This window comes from Podarcis erhardii, assembly GCF_964252035.2.
Source record: "Podarcis erhardii genome assembly, chromosome: 12".
NCBI classification, from domain to species: domain Eukaryota; kingdom Metazoa; phylum Chordata; class Lepidosauria; order Squamata; family Lacertidae; genus Podarcis; species Podarcis erhardii.
Window position 1 is genome coordinate 35,933,774 of NC_138513.1, and position 22,798 is coordinate 35,956,571.

Below are 22,798 nucleotides of genomic sequence, written 5' to 3' on the forward strand. Positions count from 1 at the left end.
CTTCAAATGCAAATAGTAATGAAAAGTGTCAGCTGATTTTCCAAAGGTAAAATGTATTCCTAGGAAGAGGACATAGAGCACACAAGAAAATTAAAGATTATGAAACAGATAAACAACAACAGCTCAATCAGGCTGGAACATATACAGCAGCTGAAGAGAACAATCAGAGGAAGGTTGAAAGCTTTGCTTTAAGAAATCAAAGGTTTCAACTAGATGGTGAAAGTTAAACACGGGTGGAGCAAGGTGGACATTAAGGGAGGAAATTGATGAGATGGGTACCATAACAGAGAAAGTCTTGCCATGTGCAAGACTGCATTGCTCCTTGCCTGGTTTCTGATCACTGCTGGGTGTTCTGCTGTATTTAAATGTGATTATGCCAATTATGCCACATGGCGTTTCCGTGTGCTGTGCTGGTGCTGGCTCGCCAGCTGCAGCTTCGTCACGCTGGCCACGTGACCCAGAAGTGTCTCCGGACGGCGCTGGCTCACGGCTTCTAGAGCGAGATGAGCACGCAACCCTGGAGTCGGACACGAATGGCCCGTATGGGCAGGGGGTACCTATGCCAATAATAAGGGGACGCGGGTGGCGCTGTGGGTTAAACCACAGAGCCTAGGACTTGCTGATCAGAAGGTCGGCGGTTTGAATCCCCGCGACAGGGTGAGCTCCCGTTGCTCGGTCCCTGCTCCTGCCAACCTAGCAGTTTGAAAGCACGTCAAAGTGCAAGTAGATAAATAGGTACCGCTCCGGCGGGAAGGTAAACGGCGTTTCCGTGTGCTGCTTTGGTTCGCCAGAAATGGCTTAGTCATGCTGGCCACATGACCCGGAAGCTGTATGCCGGCTCCCTCGGCCAATAAAAGCAAGATGAGCGCCGCAACCCCAGAGTCGGCCACGACTGGACCTAATGGTCAGGGGTCCCTTTACCTTTACCTATGTCAATAATGTAGTGGTGGGGAAGGGGAGGAAATGAATCATTCCACGGTGCCCCAGACATAGGAATGACTTGAGGGTCTTGGCCACCCCTGCTCCTGGAGTCTGGGCACAGAGATCCTCAAATTGCTGCCTAACAGCTGAGTGAGCAGACAGAGAAGAGAGAAAGAAAAAGCAGTGTACAACTGACAGGTGAAATTCAGCAGTCAATAATCAACCCTGCTCTCCCACAAAAGGCAGAATTGAAACTGGCCAGAAGGTTCACCTCCGTTTCAGATGGGCATGTAGTTTCATTTTCAGTTCTGACCTTGCCTTCTACCCTGTATGCTTCACTCCTCTGCTGACTGAGAAGCCACACACACAAAAAAGACTGATGAAGAAGTTACTCTGCATTTCTTCCTTTTGCCCTCCCACGTTTCAGGGAAAATTCCTTCCCCTCATGCTGCAAGAACACTGCTGTCAAGATTATCCAATATTCACTGGAAAATGTGGTTCTCTCAGATTCTTATGTTAAAAGCAACACCTGAATGCCAAGAGAGCCAATACTTGATTCGCTGCAAATTGTGCTCATTTATTTGTGTTTATGTTGCACTCTGTAAACACTCTGTTTTTGTTGCAATGTGTAAAACTATTTTATTTCAATGCCTTGGCTCAATAAATTCTTCTTCTTATAGCTCGTTAAAACAGAGAACTTATAAACTGTACCTCCAGAGCCTATAAAATGCAATTATCTCACTTCTATGGGGCCATTATGTAATATTTTTGCAGAGTCTACCGTCTCTACACAGGAGGTCTAGACTGGCAAACAATCCCCAAACATGGGGATGAAGAAAGTTCTTTTCTTGGCCCTATAGCAAGAACAACGTCAGTTTCAAGTGGGTTCGCTTGGTCTGCAGTTGCTTTTGTCTTAACTAGTCATTCTAGCTGAGAGCCAAAGGATCACACAATTAATTCCTTACAACCAAATGCTCTTTTAGCTTGCTTTTTGGGTCATAGGGCATATTTTGGGCATCACACCTATAATGTATATGTGCTTCTAGATTACAGGGTTCAGAGTCCCAGACTGATGATTATGATGATGATTATATTTATATGCCGTCCATCTGACTGGGTTGCCCCAGGCATTCTGGGTGGCTTCCAACAAAATATTAAAACATAGGTAAAGGGACCCCTGACTGTTAAGTCCAGTTGCGGACGACTCTGGGGTTGCGCCGCTCACCTCACCTTACAGGCCGAGGGAGCCAGTGTTTTTCCACCGACAGCTTCTGGGTCATGTGGCCAACATGACTAAACCGCTTCTGGCGAACCAGAGCAGCGCACGGAAATGCCGTTTACCTTCCCGCCGGAGTGGTACCTATTTATCTACTTGCACTCTGATGTGCTTTCGAACTTCTAGGTGAGCAGGAGCTGGGACTGAACAACGGGAGCTCACCCCATTACGGGGATTCGAACTGCCAACCTTCCTATCAGCAAGCCCTAGGCTCTGTGGTTTAGACCACAGCGCCACCCGTGTGTGGCTTCCAACAAAATATTAAAACATAAAGACCCCCAAACATTAAAAACCTCTCTGTAGCTGCCTTCAGATTTCTTCTAAAAGTCAGGTAGATGTTTATCTCCTTGACATCTGATGGAAGGGCGTTGTACAGGGTGGGTGCCACTACCGGGAAGGCCCTCTGCCTGGTTCCCTGTAACCTCACTTCTGGCAGGGAGGGAACCTCCAGAAGGCCCTCAGAGCTGGACCTCAGTGTCCGGGCTAAATGATGGGGGTGGAGACGCTCCTTCAGGTATTCTGGGCTGAGGCTGGGCTATATGGCTAGGATCCCTGGGTCTGTATATAGCTGAGGGAAAGGGAAAGGGTATCGTCGTGGGCCGGACCCCTGAGAGAACAACAAATGTCGGATTAAGAATGTCTCTTTTGTCTTTTTAATTAGCGAGAAAGGGGGGGGACCACTTATGCAAAGCATTCCTCTGTAAGAGGTACTGGCATGCATGTTCCCACCATTTAGTGAGCCCCTATCATGACCAAGAGAAAGCCAACTGATAGGACTGAAAGAAGTGAAGAGTCAACAGAGAGAGGCTTCTAAGGAATATAGTAAAGCAACTGGGAGCCATGGGAGCCAATCTGAGGTGAACACTTGGTCACCTGCACAGCAACAGCCTATTTAGATGACCACATTTCCACACATATTCCCAGTGGGTCCGTCGCCAACCATAGTTCAAGTATTTCTCACAGTTAAGATGTCTACTGCTACAGCAAACTGACACCTTCTTTGGAACAAGCTTATATAACCCGTCTGTGAAAGTTCCCAAGTGTGGAAAACCAACTTCTGGGATTAGGAAAAGCAAGACAATACTGTGCATTAGACTGAACATAACTGGGCAACTTGAATAGAGCTACAAGGAAAGTGGGAATTAGAAGAAGGTTATGCCTCAGAGAATTGAAGGTTCTAATTACTGTTAAAGTAGATACTGTAGTTAATTAGCAAAAAAAATGAAGTGTGCTAGCATGTCGAGACTGGCCTGTTTCACATGAATTTAGATATATTTAATTCCGTGCACTTTAAAATGAGATGGCGTGTCATGATATGCCTTACTCAAAAAGAATAAAGAATTCAAACATATCCTAGGAAAATTAACTGTCTGAATCCATCAGTGGCCCGCTATATAAGGGCTACATTATATTTGGGGTCACTAATTCTCTATTTTAGCAGCAAATTTACAGACCTAAAAGGCTTTTTTTTTTCTTACCAGGAGTAGAGAATAGTTCCAACGACTGAGGTAAGCTTGCTGTTTTCCTGTTTCTGCTTTGCAAGACCAAAGTCAGCTGGAAATAAAATAAACAAAGCAAATTTATTTTCCTTCAACAGGTTCAATTATTGATTATAGCTGGAGCAAAAAAAACAGTTCACTCATATTTGATATATTATCCCCACCACCTCATTTATGCATTATCAGGCAACATACAATAATATTTGCTCATCTTCTACTCTTATCTTTGCTCTTTATGAATGACATAGAGTGGCCTGGTTCGCATGTCATGGGACGCCCATTCATGATTTACTGTGAATGAGCGAGAATGCCAGTGCACACTGCTCAAATTACACAGACACACTCACTCTCTCTCTCTCTCTCTCTCTCTCTCTCTCTCACACACACACACACACACACACACACACACCTGCCCTTTCCTTTCCCAAGCTGGAAGAAAAAAAATCTACAGTGCTGACTTAGCATTTATGTATGACTCAGCATTCACAGTTTGGCTTCTCTCCAAAGAAACCACAAGAGCTGGTTCATATGTAGCCAGCACTGTGGCTTGATTCCTCCCAGATTCCTCTGATGTGCAAAGCCAGCCAGTTTTTAGGCAGTAGATGGCTCAATACCAATATATAATGCTTATAGAATTTGTTTGTCCTAATGCTCCTATGCCACCAGCCTGGAAATGAAACACAGTTTAAATAGATATCAAAATCCATTTATGAAGATTAGAATTGAACAGATGCCAAGCTCAACAACATACCAGCTATAGGCACACTTACTTAAGCAACTTTTGAATTTAATCTAAGCTTTTTTCCAGCTACTGTTCTTGGCAGCAGCTGAAAAGAAGCAATTCCCTGAAGCAACCTTTGAAAAGGTCACTTAAAAATATGTCAGTGGACGCTTATGTTTCAACTCTTACCTCAGGGCAAAGTATGAGTTTGCGGGTGCCAGACTCACCTAAATTCCTGGACCCAGTAAGTGTTGGAATTTAATCAAGCCTCCTGAACCCCTGGATCCAGCAAGGGTTAAAATGTAAGGCAGACTAGTTTATATTTGAATGGTTCATCACCCCAGGCTAGCTTCCTCATGAGGTCATTGCTTGGGGTGAGGAACCATTAAGAGAACAAAGGGAAATGTGATGGACCATTAAGGAAACGAAAAAGAGGGGAGGATGTGTCAGATTGGAAATGGGTAGAGCACCTCCTCCCTCTTTTAAATAGTGAGAAGAACGAAAGGCACAGTTTAGAGTTTTAGCATTGGCTGCAATGTGACTTGAAGCAGAAAAGGTTACAGGGTGCTAAAGGAAAGAAGTGGAAAAGCCATAGAAGCAGAGCATGATGCTTGATGTCTGTTTGAACCCAAGGCTGCAACTATGGAGGAAACAAGACCCATTGGGGGAGTTAATGCTGGAAGCCCCTCCATTATAGACTCAGGTTGTATATATGTGTAAATAAACCATATATCTGTCTCCATATACAGTGGTACCTCGGGTTAAGTACTTAATTTGTTCCGGAGGTCCGTTCTTAACCTGAAACTGTTCTTAACCTGAAGCACCACTTTAGCTAATGGGGCCTCCTGCTGCGGCCGCACCGCCTGAGCACGATTTCTGTTCTCATCCTGAAGCAAAGTTCTTAACCTGAGGTACTATTTCTGGGTTAGCGGAGTCTGTAACCTGAAGCGTATGTAACCTGAGGCGTATGTAACCTGAGGTACCACTGTATACAGTAGAGAGTGCAGTCTTGTTGTCAGGGCAGCCCAGGACGCCCATACACACTGCCCAGGCTTGTTTGCTGGAGAGATCACTTCAGCTGCTAACACAAAAGAAGGAAAAAAACCACATGGGAGGCAAAAGTTATGAGTTACCAGGCTCTGCAGCCACAGCTGGAACTGTCATTCACCAGTAATTTGACCTCACCTCCAGAGGTGCACTCCATTGTCTCTCGAGACTGATGAGTGCCAGCAACAATTTGGACAGCTCTTCAGATATCGTAACCGTAAGGTATCGTGGTGGTTCCTGATATCAATAAATGAGTTTTCATCTATGTTTGGATGCCACTGGATGCCATTTTGAATCAAGATGGCAGACTGAACCTTTCAAAACTGCATCGATTTTAACCACTGAGTTCAAAATTTCACTGATTTTGTTTGACCTCCTGAACAATGCTCCATGAAGTTCCGCATGCATAAGTTGACATAATACTTCCATGTTCAACTCCCTCCCTCTCACAAATATACAGTATTTACCTCTCTAAGCCTGCAAGCCTATGCACACCTTTTAGAAGCGAGTAAGCGAGTCCCATGGAGGGAGACAGTGGAACTGACTTCTGAGCAAACAGGCTATGGGAAAAGGGAAATACTATGATATGTATTTATATGTATTTTACAAATAGAAGGCTCAGAACGACACAACAAACCCTAATTTGCCCAAAGCGGGGGGGGGGGGCAAAGGATGGGACAGAACTGGAAATCTGGTTTCCTGCTGGTGTTCAAACCATCAAATGATCCTCCCATTTACTTCAACCTATAGAGCAATGACCTATTAGTTAATCCAAATGCCAAACTTCTAAAAGGTCATGCTCCGTGCCGGGCTTATTCGGTTCTGAAAAGTGAAAAATGACAAGCTTAACTATTTTTGTTTATTTTTTGTTTTTGTTTTTTTATTTTAGACAGAGAAATGGATACTGGACACAAGAAAATCGCATCAGCCCTTGAATATGTTGTCAGAAGCTACTGCTTCACCTTGCATCATAGCTGAAATGCTAAAATTTGTGTTGTTTTGTGATGATGCCCATTTATGCCTCTTGCCCTGTTATTTCCCCAATTAATATGCAATTGTAATACCATAGCTATTACCAGTAGTACTTCAGGCTGTTTACAAAACAAACAAACAAAAAACCAGATTGAAAGAGCTCTGGCATTCAGCATTAAACACTATAAAAAGAAATAAAGAAAACAGGTGTGAGATGGAGCCAACTGTACCTCCATGAAAGCAGGTCACTTTGTTCAAGTAGCTGTTTCCCACATTCTTTATACAACCACTGGGAATACTATCCTGACTCGAGAAAAGCTTTTGTCACCTGCATCCAATTTAGGGTTTAGATGGATGTGATGCCAGTTTTAGATGTTTACATCAGTTCAGCTAGAGGTAATGTTTTAAGAGGTTTTAATGCTACCTTGAAAACTCACACACACTCTTCTGTTCTAATACAAGCTTTGTAAAAAAATACAAGAAAAATAAAGGTGTCTTGCAAGTTTACAGTAGTAGCATAGCACCAAATAAGACAAGGCTGGAGTAACTCCACTGTCTTGCCTTCTCTCCATTGCATTCCATGCTAACGTTTTTCAAGGGCTGTTTTGGGCACCTTGCAAAAGTTGTTCCAATCCTCTACTGGAAAAGGTTGAATGAGCAAGAAGATGGGCTACTAAACATAATGCAAGAGCACCATGCAGTGGCTGCCTGTTTTAATGCAGCCTGTCTCATACTTAAACTACTATTCTAGGAGGTAAAAACACAAACAGTAAAATGCCTCCTTGTGCAAGGCACGACTACTCTGTTACAAGGCAAGCTTTGACAATGTTTCAAATCCACAAATGCAATCTGAAGTGATATAATAACACAGAGGACCATAGGATGGAATGCCCATAACATCTGTATAGTGTTAGAATTAGTACTGCGCACAATACTTCATCAAGTAATGAGGAGAAAAGACTGCATTTGGAAATTATGGAAAAGGAGGGGAAATTCTGGTTCAAGGTTTTTGATACGCTTGCCTTGCTTTTGAGATTGCTAGGGGGGAATTTGTGAATGTCCGTCCTTTCATTCTACAAGTCATCTCACCAGGACTTGCACTCTGCAACCTTTGCAGTTAGCTGCACTTTCATCTAAGTCCAGAGTACGGAATCAGGAAGTAATTCCTCCCATGGGGCTTTTCCAGATCAGAAAGCACAGGCAGTCAGGGAGACTGCAGAGTACAGGAAAAATATATACTGGGGGCGAGGTGGGAGGGTGGTAAGTGAACCTCAAAGTCCCATGCCAACCTAAACTCTCTTCTTCTTTTTTGCAAATCATCTTTATTGGTTTATTTTAATTGACATTCATAGAATCACATTATAACATCTCAGGCCTCCTATGGCTAAACATGTATTTCTAAATAATAATAAAGAAAACAAAAACAAAAATTTGTGCTTAATCGCTTGATTCATTCGTATTCCTTTTATACTCGACTTCCCTCCCCTTCTTACTTGGGTCCTCAGTTTGACTTAGTTGAATGCCTCTCTTAACACGTCTATGAGTTTGTTTTCCTGTTTTCCCACTATATTTTAGTATTTTTTCTTACAGAAGTTATTCCAAAACAGTCAGAATTTCAATTTCCCCATGATAGCCTTTCAAATATTGTTTGAATATGTTCCAATCTTTTTAAAATGTTTGTTTTGTTTGATCTCTTATTTGTCCATCTCTGCGTACTCCATTAATTTGGTCAACCAATCTATTTTGGTCGGTAAACACTCCCTTTTCCAGTTCTGTGCAATCACAACTCTTGCTGGTGGCGTACATGAATACTTTCTTTAAATCCTTTGGAATCTCAGTTCCCACAATACCCAAGAGGAATGCTTCTGGTTTTGGGGGTGTCAGGGAACTGCCATCAGCTCAGAGGCGAGAGGTGGGAGGGCAGCTGTATTACAGAGAGCCTCCAAAGATCGTGGGAAGCAGCACTTCCTCAGTGGAGGAAGGAAGCCACGCCTCTAGTGGGGAGGAGATACAGGGCTTGGAGGATGCAAGGCGGTGCCAGGACACCTTGCCTGAGCAAAGCGGGGAGGAGGGAGGTCCCCCTTTACCAAGCCTTCCTTGCGCAGTAGGCTTTCGCACAGAGAGGGGAGGCATAGGCTGGGGGTCAAGAGACTACTCTGCTGGGGAAGATTTAAGGAACCGCCCACTCTCAGATTCTGCTAGTGACTGAGCAAGACATGGAATAGAGGCGTTCTGCATTGTAAATGTTTTTGCACCAATAATAAAGCCTTTGAAAAGACCAACCACACCGATAGGCATAACAGGGGGGAATGAGATTTTAAACATGCTTTTTAAATCATTATAAATGAGATCCCAAACCTAAATTCTCAATAATTTATTGTCCTGAAAATAAGGCAAAAAAATGGAAGCCTCTTTAGCCGGCGAAGAAAACATCTGAGAAACCAGAGGACGGATTTTGGCAGAGCACTAGCTATAATGTTCTCATCTGTTACAGCAGACCAGGCTTTGCCAACACAACGCTCTCCAGATATTTTAGATTGTAAGCCTCGTCATCAGCTCCATCAGGCCACAGCTTTGTTTGCAGGGGCTGATTGTAGCTCAAAACATCTGGAGAGGGCACCAGGTTCATGAAGGCATACCATATACACAGGTGTATATGGTTGAGCAGCACAAGAGTCATGCCTGCACTTTTGAGCAACATGACAATACAGCTGTTTTATTTTGCTCGTGCTGCATGCTTCCATGTCACTTGGTTCCGTTCAGCCAAATAAATTAAAACTTACAGCGTTCCATCCTGTATAATTTATATCCGGACACCAGCACACGGTGCCTCTGAAATGCACAATAAGGAACCTGGCACTCTCCTTTACATCAATCAGCTGCGGAAGAACACTATTAAAGCGTTACCTTTGGGAGCAAATCTACTAATGAGCAGTCCTCTTTCCTTTCCTTTTCGGGGACTGGAGAGATGCCAGCCAATTATATATACATTACTTAAAAAGAAGATATATTATATAAGCACGAACAGAATCCCTGCGCTAACATGAAGATGATACTAGGAAAAATCCTGGAAGAACGAGAGACTGAAAAATGTTTAAAACAGAATAAAAGTTGTGGAAGTTATTCTAGTTTGCTGTTGTTGTTTAGTCATTTAGTCGTGTCTGACTCTTCGTGACCCCATGGACCAGAGCGTGCCAGGCCCTCCTGTCTTTCACTGCCTCCCGCAGTTTGGTCAAACTTATGCTGGTAGCTTCGAGAACACTGTCCAACCATCTCATCCTCTGTCGTCCCCTTCTCCTTGTGCCCTCCATTTTCCCCAACATCAAGGTCTTTTCCAGGGAGTCTTCTCTTCTCATGAGGTGGCCAAAGTATTGGAGCCTCAGCTTCAGGATCTGTCCTTCCAGTGAGCACTCAGGACTGATTTCCTTAAGAATGGAGAGGTTTGATCTTCTTGCAGTCCATGGGACTCTCAAGAGTCTCCTCCAGCACCATAATTCAAAAGCATCAATTATTCAGCGATCAGCCTTCTTTATGGTCCAGCTCTCACTTCCATACATCACTACTGGGAAAACCATAGCTTTTACTATAAGGACCTTTGTTGGCAAGGTGATGTCTCTGCTTTTTAAGATGCTGTCTAGGTTTGTCATTGCTCTTCTCCCAAGAAGCAGGCGTCTTTTAATTTTGTGGCTGCTGTCACCATCCGCAGTGATCATAGAACCCAAGAAAGTAAAATCTCTCACTGCCTCCATTTCTTCCCCTTCTATTTGCCAGGAGGTGATGGGACCAGTGGCCATGATCTTCTAGTTTACAAATGAGCAAATGGAGGCATAAAGCTGCCTTCCACAATCTGAAGCCATCCAGCTTTTCTGGACAACGATTCCTATCAGCCCTAGACGGTATGGCCAATGTTCAGGGGTGGTTTAAGTCCAAAACTTCTGGAGAGGTCAAGGCTGGGAAATTTAGCCTAAAGCAAATAGCCAGGTTCCATTTTTACTAAGTCCATCCATTTGATACAGTGTTCACGTTTCATAGGGTGTGTGTTTTTATTTCCCTTTCATCACCAGAATCACAGGAATAATAGAGAAGTGGCAGAGTAATGAAGACTGCAAGCCCTGTTTACTTGGGAGTAAAACCCACTGAATTCAATGGGACTTACTTATGAGTAGACAAGGGTTTGGTATCGGCTGTTGGCTTGGCCTGATTTAAATGTTACTCTCCATAATGTCAGGGCAGCTGCTTTTAGGCACAAGGCAACGGCCTCTCTTTTCAGTCAGGTTTTTGGACTTTAACTCAGTGAGTTTTAGATATTGTGGCTCCCTCAATGGGTAGGATGTGTTAGACTGCTTTTTAGGTATATGAATGTTTTCAGCTTCTATTTTGTTCCAGTTTCATATTGGTTTTAATTCTTGTATTGTGCTGCAAGCCGCTTTGAGATTGCTTTTCATAAAAAGCACTAATAAATGAAATTCATAATGCTTTATGTATTTTATCTTTATTTAGATTTTAACCCTGCTTTGTAACATTCCCCCACAAAGCCTCGGGGAACCTTATTATAAATTTATATTCAAAACCTTACTATAAGTATATATTCAACCGAAACATAAAATAACAAAAAAGTGCAAAACACATTAATGATACACAAATCTAATGACAGGTTTTTTTTACTTTTAAAATCAGCACCAGAATCATAATTATAAACCATATATTTAACAGAATGTTAGGCTGTGGTTCAAGTCAGTCACTGTACAAATTATGGGATCAGGTACACTTTACCAGTGTAGGAGAATTCAATCTGAACTTAGAAACTATGATTACCAGCTTCGGAACAAGTCAGGATATTAAGCCAACTTCAAAACCATGGTTTGATATCCTGGTTTGTTCCAAAGCTGGCAACAACAGTTTTCTCATTCAGGCAAAATGGGACATTATGATTAGAGACTTCCTGGATTGGTTTCTTATACTACAGAGGGAGAAGCGAAGGGGCTGTGTATATGGGCTTGTTTAAATGTGGGCTTATTGAGCTGAGATATGATTGACCATTCCAGCCAGTTGTTTCTCACCCTAAAGTACCACACTGGGTTATTATTGTGTGGATTAAAGGAAGGGAAGGGGAACCATGTACACAACCCTGAGGTCCTTGGAAGGCAAGTTCAAGAAAAATGAAATAAAGATATCACGTTGTCCCTATGCTCCAACCCTACCTGTTAGCACAGGTGTACTACTGCACAGGGGCACTGCTAACACCCTCCATGGTTATCACATATAGAAAATGGCATGGGGCCATCTCTTCAAATATTGCAAATTGCAACTAAGGCAGTGTGTATATAATAATAATATTTATTTATTTATTTGGTTAGTTAGTTAGTTAGTTAGTTTATTATTTATACCCCGCCCATCTGGCTGAGTCTCCCCAGACACTCTGGGCGGCTCCCAATCAAGTGTTAAAAACAATACAGCATTAAATAATAAAAACTTCCCTAAACAGGGCTGCCTTCAGATGTCTTTTAAAGATAGGATAGCTGCTTATTTCCTTCACATCTGAAGGGAGGGTGTTCCACAGGGTGGGCACCACTACCAAGAAGGCCCTCTGTCTCGTTCCCTGTAACCTCACTTCTCGCAATGAGGGAACCGAGGCCATTTAGGGCTTTAAAGGTCAGCACCAAGACTTTAAATTGTGCTTGGAAACGTACTGGGAGGCAATGCAGATCTCTCAGGACCGGTGTTATGTGGTCCCGGTGGTCACTCCCAGTCACCAGTCTAGTTGCCGCATTCTGGATTAATTGCAGTTTCCGGGTCACCTTCAAAGGTAGCCCCACCTAGAGCACATTGCAGTAGTCCAACCAGAAGATAACTAGAGCATGCACCACTCTGGCGAGACAGTCTGCGGGCAGGTAGGGTCTTAGCCTGCGTACGAGGTGGAGCTGGCAGACAGCTGCCCTGGACACATAATTAACCTGCATATATACATATAAAATATCTGCCAGTCATGATGAAGATGTTGCTCAATTGCTGGAAACCACAGGAGGGGATGGTGCTATTATGCTCAAATCCTGCTTGCTGGTTTCCCACACGCATCTGGTTGCAGCCAATTGTGAGAACAAGATGCTAGACTGGATGGGCTATTGGCCGGATCCAGCAGGCTCTTCTAGTGTTCTTGTGGCTGCGCACAGGCAAATAAAGGAGTGCACCGTTTAATACAAGGATGAGGCGCCTTCCACCCTGTTCCTGTACTCCATCTCCCATCAGCCCCAGTCAGCATGGCCAATGGTCAGGAATGATGGGAGCTGTAGTCAAACAGCATATAGAGGAGTAGAGATTCCTCACCTCTGGCTTAAAGGGCTAATCAAGAGCTCGTAATTTCACAACCTTCATGGAAGAGATGTGATATGTTTATTGGCATCTCAAAGCGCCACATGATTTGCTATGCTCAAAGCACACTTAATTCTTCCTAATCCAACCTACTGGGTTTTATGCTGCTCTACATCTTCCGAAGATGCAGAAGACAAGACAACCATTCCCAAAATGGTTCAATTACAGTTGATGGTTATTTAGCTATTAATGTGATAAAGCCTTGTCTTTTCGAGGTTTGTTGTGGGGGGGGGGAGGTTGGCTGTAAGTGTGCAATGACTTAAACACAGGCTCAGAAGCTCATAATCACACTATTTAATTATTCATGAAGCCTAAATGAGAAATGGAAACATTAAGAAAGCTCGTTTGCCCCAAAGGAAACAAAGCTAATGCTCCCCCCCCCACAATCCCACAGTACTTATTTGTTCTTCATCTAAGATATCATTATTACAGCACACTAACCTAAATCATGCTACCAACTTTCAGAGACACATGCCCTACTCCAAGCAACAAATTAATTGAATGAAGAATTATTAAATTCCTAACTTGCAACAACAGTGAAGATTACCGTATTTTTCGCCCTATAGGACACACCTTTTCCCCTCCAAAAATGAAGGGGAAATGTGTGTGCGTCCTATGGAGTGAATGCAGGCTTTCGCTGAAGCCTGGAGAGCGAGGGGGTCGGTGCGCACCGAACCCTCTCGCTCTCCAGGCTTCAGGAAGCTATCCGCTAGCCGTGGGAGACGCAGCCGTGGGGCAAAAAATACGGTACCTCTCTCTCCTTCCTTCTGCCTAATTAAATACTGAGATATTCTCTCTCTCTCTCTCTCTCTCTCTCTCACACACACACACACACACACACACCCCACAAGGGGTACTTTCATCTCAACAGTATCCACTCCAGGCTGAATGAATATGGACTCAGTTGTGTGCCATTGAAGGATATGTCAAACAGATACCTAAACTAATTCAATAATGGGTCAATATCACCCACAACTGCCCACCATCCACTTATTCCATTCCCACTTCGACAACTGTTCTCCAAGTAGCAAACACACTCGACACAAATCTGGCCTCAGTCTGGATAAACGTTGGACAGTTGGCTCTTTGAAAGTATATTTTACATCAAAGGAAGTTGCAATGACATTGAGCCCATTTGAATTATATTCTCCTTATGTTTGGAAGGGAAACAGGGCACTGGGTGTGCCTCTAACCACCAAAACTATGTATCAGTGGGTGTACATAACATTTAAATAAGGTGTATATATTTGAGCTGATATCATAACTGGATTGTGAATCCTGCCCATGTTCAGGCAATCACATCAAGGACTAAGAAACCAGAATACGTACAAATTTGGCATGAAGACTCCTTGTTCCTACTTTGTTCCTACCTCCACACGATCAAGGAAAACCCCGAAGGAACATAGTTAACCACAGCTTCTCCTTACATATGAACTGAAAACTATGTTTAATGGCTTCCCAACAAGCCAGGATTTGGAATCCAAATTCCAACATGATTGAAAACCCTTAACCATGATTCTTGGTTCCATGGTTTAATGTTGGCATCCAAATCCTGTCTAGTTTGAAAGTCTACCCATAGTTCCCAGTTCTCGCAAAATAGAAAGCCAGAGTAAACTACAGCTTCCTGGTTTGTTTTACTAGTTGTGCAAAGTAAAAGCAGACTACAGAGACAATAACTCTGTGCCTACCCTGGCTTATTAAGCCAGAATTTGATCATCCAAACAGAGCAATTGTCACCCTGAAGTTTTTGGAGAAAGGCCAGCATTACTAATTTGAAAAACAAAAATGTGCTGTGGCAAATAGTGTTCCCTTTTTTAGAAAACCAAAATGAAGCACCTGGACTAGAAGGAAACCACAAGAGTGTAAAAACAGAACAGAAGCAAGCCCGAGAACTATGAACAACAGAAGGATTTAAATAATAAAGCAATAACACAGAAGAAATGTATTAGTTTCCCCATACACAGGAAAGATACAAACAGTATAGTATTGTCTGGAAAGAAAAGGTTTCGCTTGTAGATATGCATTAGAAATGGTTTGGTGGTGTCATTTATTCTGAATTAATTTACTGCAATTCACAATGGAAAGAAATCACTTTCTACTTAAACAGTCCAAGGTTACAAAACTAGAACTTACTGATGGTTACTTTATCCTTATCTCCCAGCATGATATTGTTTGGAGTGAGGTCTCGATGGACAATTCTCTTCTCTTTGTGCAAATACCGAAGAGCTAAACACAGCTTTACAACAAAGAAAAGTCTTAGCACAAATGCAAGGCCATATTCACCAGCAATAATCAAGGGGTAGCTTAGAACAGTGTTTCCCAACCTTGGGCCTCCAGCTGTTTTTGGACTACATCTCCCATCATCCCTAGCTAGCAAGACCAGTGGTGAATAAGGTTGGGAAACACTGGCTTAGAACCTGGGGACATGAGGAGCAAGCGTCTTACAGGAAGAGTTGCAACTAAACTTTGGAGCACAAAACCATTTAAGAAAGCCATTTGCTATAGGGAGGCGCTAGCTCAACAGTAAAGCTCCTGTGAGAGGTGTGATGGAAAAGTTTATTTTTGCTGGGGCAGGTTGGGTCCCCAAGTATTTTCTTTTTCTTTTCTCTATTCCTCTGATTGGCCGAAGTTCAGGGAGGCGGGAGTTGAAAAGGAGAGGATTTGGAGGCAGTTAGTGAGTTTTGGAGGGAGTGTTGGGAGGAGGTTTTGGAGTAGGTTGGGATTGAGGTTGGGAGGATAGGTAGGAAGATAGGGAGTGAGAGTTGGTTCTGGGGAGAAACATCCACTCTGAGGAAAATATCACAAGCTAGAGAAATATCACAAGCTAGAGAAAAGAGTCTCTGAGCTTAGTGTGAAGGATAGTGTGTGGTGTCCTGTAAGAGTAATTAGGCCAGGAATTAACTGGGAGGCTGAGGTTAAGACAGGAGAAGTAGAAGCTGTAAAGAGACAGTCTACTTAGGTCTCATTCCAGTCAGGAGGGGAGAGATTCTTCTAGTAGGAGAAGACTCCCAAACCAGTGAAACCTTGGGTCTATTAATTGGAGTACCTCAGGAGTAGGGTTGTCTAAGGGGTGTGTAACTGACAGAAAGCACCACCTTATTAAGAACCAAAGTATTAAGTTAAGAACCAAAGTATTAAGTGTGAAACAACTGAGAAAACCTTGAAGTGAAATAACATTGTAAACTGAAGTATCCTAAGTTTTATCCACTCGGGTCATAAACTTCCTTGTTAAATAAAATCATTATTGTTTATTTGAACAAATCCTGCCTGAGACTCCAAATTACTAAGTTTTCCCTCACGCAAGTCCCCCACAAGATAACCTGAGGTAGTTTGAGAGAATTTGTGGAAGTGGTATTGTGTGAGGTGGGTGCACTATATTTAAGTGAGTGGACGGGCCCAACGGTGCCAGGGGGAAAAGAGCCGTCGCGCCTGTTGCAACAAGCAACATGGACAATATTGGGCTAATGGACCAATGACATAAATCAGATTGCTGGGTTCCCATGCACAGCCCTCTTAGCTTTGTATCTGGGAGGTGGGCTGGGACAGAGATGACATTGCTTCTGGTGGAGTCCTGTGTTCCTGTGCATTTCTCAGAAAAGGGAAGGGGTGGTGTGTACAGCAAGCTTTGTCATTTTCACTTCTGCTGACGATCACCAGAATCTTACATTCTCTGCACTGCCTCATCTAAGAAGCTCCGTTGTAATATGCTTCAGCACCAGTGACATTTAGTTTATCCCACCTTGGGCGCAATATATCATCAACTGCATAGCGCAGGCAACATGTACACACTTTGCAAAGTGCAAAAGGACAGATCCCTGACTGATAAGCAGCGATGAATGACTATCCTAGCAGCAAAAAGCAAGACAAAGAAAAGCAACGAAGATACGCGCAGGTCCTTACTTGAATGAATATGTGCCACAGTCTGTCTTCTGTAAACTGTTGCTGCTTCTCCTTCAAAGAATGAAAATGTTCTCCCAGCGGTGCCCCTTCTATGAGCTCCATGACTATGTACAGCCTGTCACCTAAAAGCAACAAAATGAAATAGAAGCAGCAAAACAAGAGGAAACATTTCATTTATGTGCCCAGTGATTGGCCAGGAGGCATTATCCAGGTATACCCCCTGAGCATTTTGGAATCCAGTCTGACCAATGATTCCTGTATAGGCAGACTAAGTGGCTTCCTGCTACTCTGGCAGGAATGTAACAGCAAAGGGATCTGTACCACCAGAAGAAAAGGATTAAATGGTTAAACCCTTACAATGGTGCCTTCTCAAAAATCCCTAAAACTGGACCAGTACAAAACACTGTGTGGCATCACCTGTGGTGCCCCACTTGTGCAAGAGAAACTTATCATTCCTCTCATCCTGCCCCACTCTCTATGGCCCCCTAGGAAGCACCCAAATCTGAATTTAGAATACTCATTTAAACACCCTTAAAATATCAATGACTTCCCTTCTTCTCTTTCCATGTTACAGATAGGTAGCCGTGTTGGTCTGTCATGGTCAAAACAAAATAAAAAAATTCCTTCCAGTAGCACCTTAAAGACCAACTGAGTTAGTTCTAGGTATGAGCTTTCGTGTGCATGCACACTTCTTCAGATACACTGAAACAGAAGTCACCGGACCTTTCTATATAGTGAGAAGGTGGGGAGGGGTATTACTCAGAAGGGTGGTGGGAATGGGTGATTGGCAGATAGCTGCGATGAGCCTGTTGACGACTCTTAACGACTGCAATAGGTCTAACAGGAAAAAGCAAGGGGTGAGAAGGTGAAAAATGGCTTTGTCATGTATAATGAGATAAGAATCCAATGTCTTTATTCAAACCAGGTCTCTCCATAGTTTTAAGTTTGGTGATAAGTTGCAATTCAGCAGCTTCTCTTTCCAGTCTATTTCTGAAATTCCTTTGTAATGGAACAGCTACTTTGAGATCTTGTATAGAATGTCCTGGGAGATTGAAGTGTTCTCCTACTGGTTTTTCTGTCTTGTGGTTCCTGATGTCGGATTTATGTCCATTTATTCTTTGGCGTAAGGTCTGGCCTGTTTGTCCAATATAGAGAGCTGAAGGACACTGTTGGCATTTTATGGCATACACAATGTTAGACGATGAGCAATTAAATAGTCCCGAGATGGTATGTGTGATGTTGTTGGGGCCAGTAATGGTGTTGTCCGGGTGTATGTGGCAGCAAAGTTGGCATCTGGGTTTATTGCAGGCTCTGGCACCAGAGCCTGCAATAAACCCAGATGCCAACTTTGCTGCCACACACACCCGGACAACACCATTACTGGCCCCAACAACATCACACATACCATCTCGGGACTATTTAATTGCTCATCGTCTAACATTGTGTATGCCATAAAATGCCAACAGTGTCCTTCAGCTCTCTATATTGGACAAACAGGCCAGACCTTACGCCAAAGAATAAATGGACATAAATCCGACATCAGGAACCACAAGACAGAAAAACCAGTAGGAGAACACTTCAATCTCCCAGGACATTCTATACAAGATCTCAAAGTAGCTGTTCTATTACAAAGGAATTTCAGAAATAGACTGGAAAGAGAAGCTGCTGAATTGCAACTTATCACCAAACTTAAAACTATGGAGAGACCTGGTTTGAATAAAGACATTGGATTCTTATCTCATTATACATGACAAAGCCATTTTTCACCTTCTCACCCCTTGCTTTTTCCTGTTAGACCTATTGCAGTCGTTAAGAGTCGTCAACAGGCTCATCGCAGCTATCTGCCAATCACCCATTCCCACCACCCTTCTGAGTAATACCCCTCCCCACCTTCTCACTATATAGAAAGGTCCGGTGACTTCTGTTTCAGTGTATCTGAAGAAGTGTGCATGCACACGAAAGCTCATACCTAGAACTAACTCAGTTGGTCTTTAAGGTGCTACTGGAAGGAATTTTTTTATTCTCTTTCCATGGTTCATTTTGCAAATCATAAATCTCTGCATATTTTACATAAACTAAACCATTCAGTATTCCTTTATTACATCCATCAAAACTTATTTACACTGTTGAATTTATCTTAATGCTGCCAATGTTTTCAAGTGTACACAATTTCCCCCCATATATTCAATAAACATTTTCCAATCTTCTTTAAACATAGGTTCTTCTTGTTCTCTTATTCTATATGTTAAGTCCGCAAGCTGTGCATATTCCATCAGTTTAAGTTGCCATTCTTCTTTAGTTGGGACTTCACTTGTTTTCCATTACTGGGCTAACAAAATACAGGCCGCAGTAGTAGCATACATAAATAACTAGCAAATCTAAAGCATCCACAATACTATAAGTTGGGCTAGTCTTTGTCTGGGTTATACTCCGTGCTTTTTTTCTAGACAACTAGGTGCCTGTACTCACCATGAAGTTGTTACAGTAAGTGGCGCACTTCTTAAGAGCAACAAAAAGAGGTGTCAGTACTGTATACCCTTTTAAAAAGTCCTGGTTACACTAATGGTGGTCAACAAGGTCCAAGCGGAAGCCACAGAGATCGGTTCAGAGTTATGAGCCACCTGGAACATCAACGGCATGTGGCCTCTAGCACAAGGAACACACAGCCTACAGTGTATGTCTCCATCCTTGCAAACATTTATCTACATCTTATTCACCTAGGCCAAAATCCTCAACAACCTCTAAAGGAAAGCATGCAGGAAAAATAGAGGATTGTATCCAACATCGCTCCTAGTCAGAGTAGATGTATTAAAATTAAATGACATGACTAACTTCCGTCCATTCAATTACCCTGAACAGGTGTTAGTGGGATACAATGCAGATTTTTATTTCCAGACCTACATAGGTAAAGGTAAAGGGACCCCTGACCATTAGGTCCAGTCGTGGCTGACTCTGGGGTTTATTGGCCGAGGGAGCCGGCGTACAGCTTCCAGGTCATGTGGCCAGCATGACTAAGCCGCTTCTGGCGAACCAGAGCAGCGCATGGAAACACTGTTTACCTTCCCGCCGGAGCGGTACCTATTTGCTTTTGAACTGCTAGGTTGGCAGGAGCAGGGACCGAGCAACGGGAGCTCACCCCGTCACGAGGATTCGAACCGCCGACCTTCTGATCGGCAAGTCCTAGGCTCTGTGGTTTAACCCACAGTGACACCCGCGTCCCAGACCTGACATAATCCCGCCTATATACTGATGCTTCAAGTCTCTCGCCTTCTATTTGAATCCTGACTAAAGCACAATCTTATACATGTCTACTCAGAAGTAAGGTTTACTGGGTTAAATGTGGCTTACTCCCAGGCAGTGCTAATTTTCTAGAAAAAGAGGTGCTGGAACTCACCACAAATGCCTCCCTTGTTCTCTTATAATGGCAATGGCGCCCACCTGAGAGGTACCGGAAGTGAGTTTGGTGAGTTCTGGCTGAAAAAAAGCCCTACTCCCAAGTAAGTAGGTATAGGATTGCACCTGAAATCAAATCAATTTTTCCCAGGTCTCCTAATGTGGGGGCTGCAGCTAGAATATAAGCTTCCTGACGACAACAGAAAATATATAGATCATTTTCTTTTTGTAGTTATCTTTTTTCCCCTTTAATCTTATTATAACAATATACTCGTTATGGAATGTAGCCCTGAAAGTGCATACTTACTTTCTAAGAAGGTTCTGTAATATCGTACGACATTAGGATGATAAAGCTACAATAAAAATAATGTATACAGTTATGGTTAGATGGAACATCCATTTGTATCATATCTTCAGAATGTTCCTCTTGGTGGCAGTTATGGCAAATACGTTTTAAGACTGTGAACACCAGCACAGTATCTTGACCTTTAATACTGCGCAGGAATCACTTTTTTATTTAAGATATTGTGGCCAGAATCAGTAAGAGATAACCATAACGCCTGCCTTCTCTATACTGCCTATGGAAATACTGTATTCCCCGAAATTGCTCAGTTCTCTTTAGTAAGGTTTTCTCTCCCCTTTTATCGGTATTTGGTCTCTTTATGGCCTACTTTGCAGAATGCTTTAAAAAAAGGGGGGTAACTCGAGGGGCCAACTTGAATACAATATTGAGCAGGCCCAGGTAAGCACTGCCCCGCATAATCAATCACATGACGTGGTGCAATGGCAACGCCCATCAACTTAGGGGGGGTGCAGCCCCCTCAAATATTTCATTGTCTCCTATGTAAGGGTTGTTCTATTTCAAGAAAGAGAAATACAGTGGTACCTTGGGTTACATACGCTTCAGGTTACATACGCTTCAGGTTACAGACTCCGCTAACCCAGAAATAGTACCTCGGGTTAAGAACTTTGCTTCAGGGTGAGAACAGAAATTGCGCTCCAGCAGCGTGGCAGTAGCAGGAGGCCCCATTAGCTAAAGTGGTGCTTCAGGTTAAGAACAGTTTCAGGTTAAGAACGGACCTCCGGAATGAATTAAGTATTTAACCCGAGGTACCACTGTAAAATAAAGGTGAGCACAGCAAGCAATGTTCCATAATCTCTGTGTGAGAGTGAAATGGACTTCCACTCAGTGCACAAGGGGACTTCACATTCAGCTCCTCCCACCCCACTCCAGTCACACATCCACACACCCACAATTGACTCTGGGCGGTTGCGGGACCATCTGGATTTGTGGGGTCTACAAGGGGGAGAAGAGGGAAGGGTAAAGCTGCAAATACCAATAGAGTTTGCCCAGTGCAACATGAAAAGGGCACACAAATTCCTTATGTGAGCCCCACCACACACATAGAGTCGCTTTCACACTATGTCTTAGATGCATTTTCATATATTTCAGCAGGAAAAAGGATATGAGAAACTGGTTCTCATAATGCGACCCTAAGCACGTGAAATCCATGAGACTCCAGCTTAATGAATGTCTAGCAAGACTTCATGATAGCTAGCTTAATAATGGTCCTTCATGTATGTTCTACGGTATTTAGGGGTTAAACTAGATGTTACTTTAATAGGTAAAGGTAAAGGACCCCTGGACGGTTAAGTCCATTCAAAGGCGACTATGGGGTTGCAGCGCTCATCTCGCTTTCAGGCCAAGGGAGTCAGGATTTGTACCCAGACAGCTTTCTGGGTCATGTGGCCAGCATGACTAAACCACTTCTGGCGCAACGGGACACCGTGACGGAAACCAGAGCGCACAGAAACGCTGTTTATCTTCCCGCCACAGCGGTACCTATTTATCTACTTGCACTGGCATGCTTTCGAACTGCTAGGTTGGCAGGAGATGGGACAGAGCAACAGGAGCTCACCCCGTCGCGGGGATTCGAACCGCCAACCTTCTGATCAGCAAGCCCAAGAGGCTCAGTGGTTTATACCACAGCACCACCCGCATCCCATTACTTTAATAGTGCATTGGGATTCTGTGCTCTTTCTTTACAAACCAAAAGCAGCTGTGGGGAGCAGCTATTCTGACCAGGTCCACAATTCAGGGGCGGAATAATTTGTAACACTCTCCGATATCATGTTTTCCTGCTGAAATTTGCCCCCTGCTCATTACAGCTAGAGGTTATGTGGGGGAAAGCAAATGTAACTGGAAAATATTTCTGTTCCCTAAAGCAGGGAAAATAGGAACCTGAAAAACAAAGTGGTATTGGCACCCTGTCATTACCTGGCGACTGCCAAGTGTTGTAGCATGACATGTTTTTTTAATATATATATATATATATACTGCGTAGGTAATAGAGCAACTTTTTCGCTTCCGTGGTTCCATTAGGCTACAACTCTTTACACACAGTCCAAAGAACAAACAAGTAAAACGTTTCAACTGGAAAATACGTTGAAATAGCAATTCTATTTCAAAATATGCATTGAAATAAAAGTCATGTTACTTGCAAGCTAGTTCTGATTGAGTTTAAATCAGAACACAAGGTGTTCTAACCCAAAAAAACCAAATTGCTGTCGGTGCATTTTCTTGTTGAGGTTTGATCCATTTTTTTTATTATTATTATTTTACTCCTCAAGTCACAGTGTAAAATTACAGTTGCTGGGCTGGCAACTGGGGTCAGGAAATGCTTGGTCTTGCATATGCTC

General features: G+C 43.1%; 1 protein-coding gene across 4 annotated transcripts in view; it reads right to left on the reverse strand.

The window, feature by feature from the left end:
* NEK10 (NIMA related kinase 10) overlaps window positions 1–22,798 on the reverse strand; it is a 107,899-nt gene that overhangs the window by 50,558 nt on the left and 34,543 nt on the right. For all 4 annotated transcript variants that reach the window (XM_081881906.1, XM_081881904.1, XM_081881905.1 and 1 more), the window contains exons 20-23: window positions 20,406–20,451; window positions 16,706–16,827; window positions 14,939–15,041; window positions 3,676–3,751 (exon numbers count right to left, since the gene is read on the reverse strand). In XM_081881906.1, the coding sequence (XP_081738032.1) occupies window positions 3,676–3,751; window positions 14,939–15,041; window positions 16,706–16,827; window positions 20,406–20,451 (347 nt within the window). The remainder of the gene's footprint in view (window positions 1–3,675; window positions 3,752–14,938; window positions 15,042–16,705; window positions 16,828–20,405; window positions 20,452–22,798) is intronic.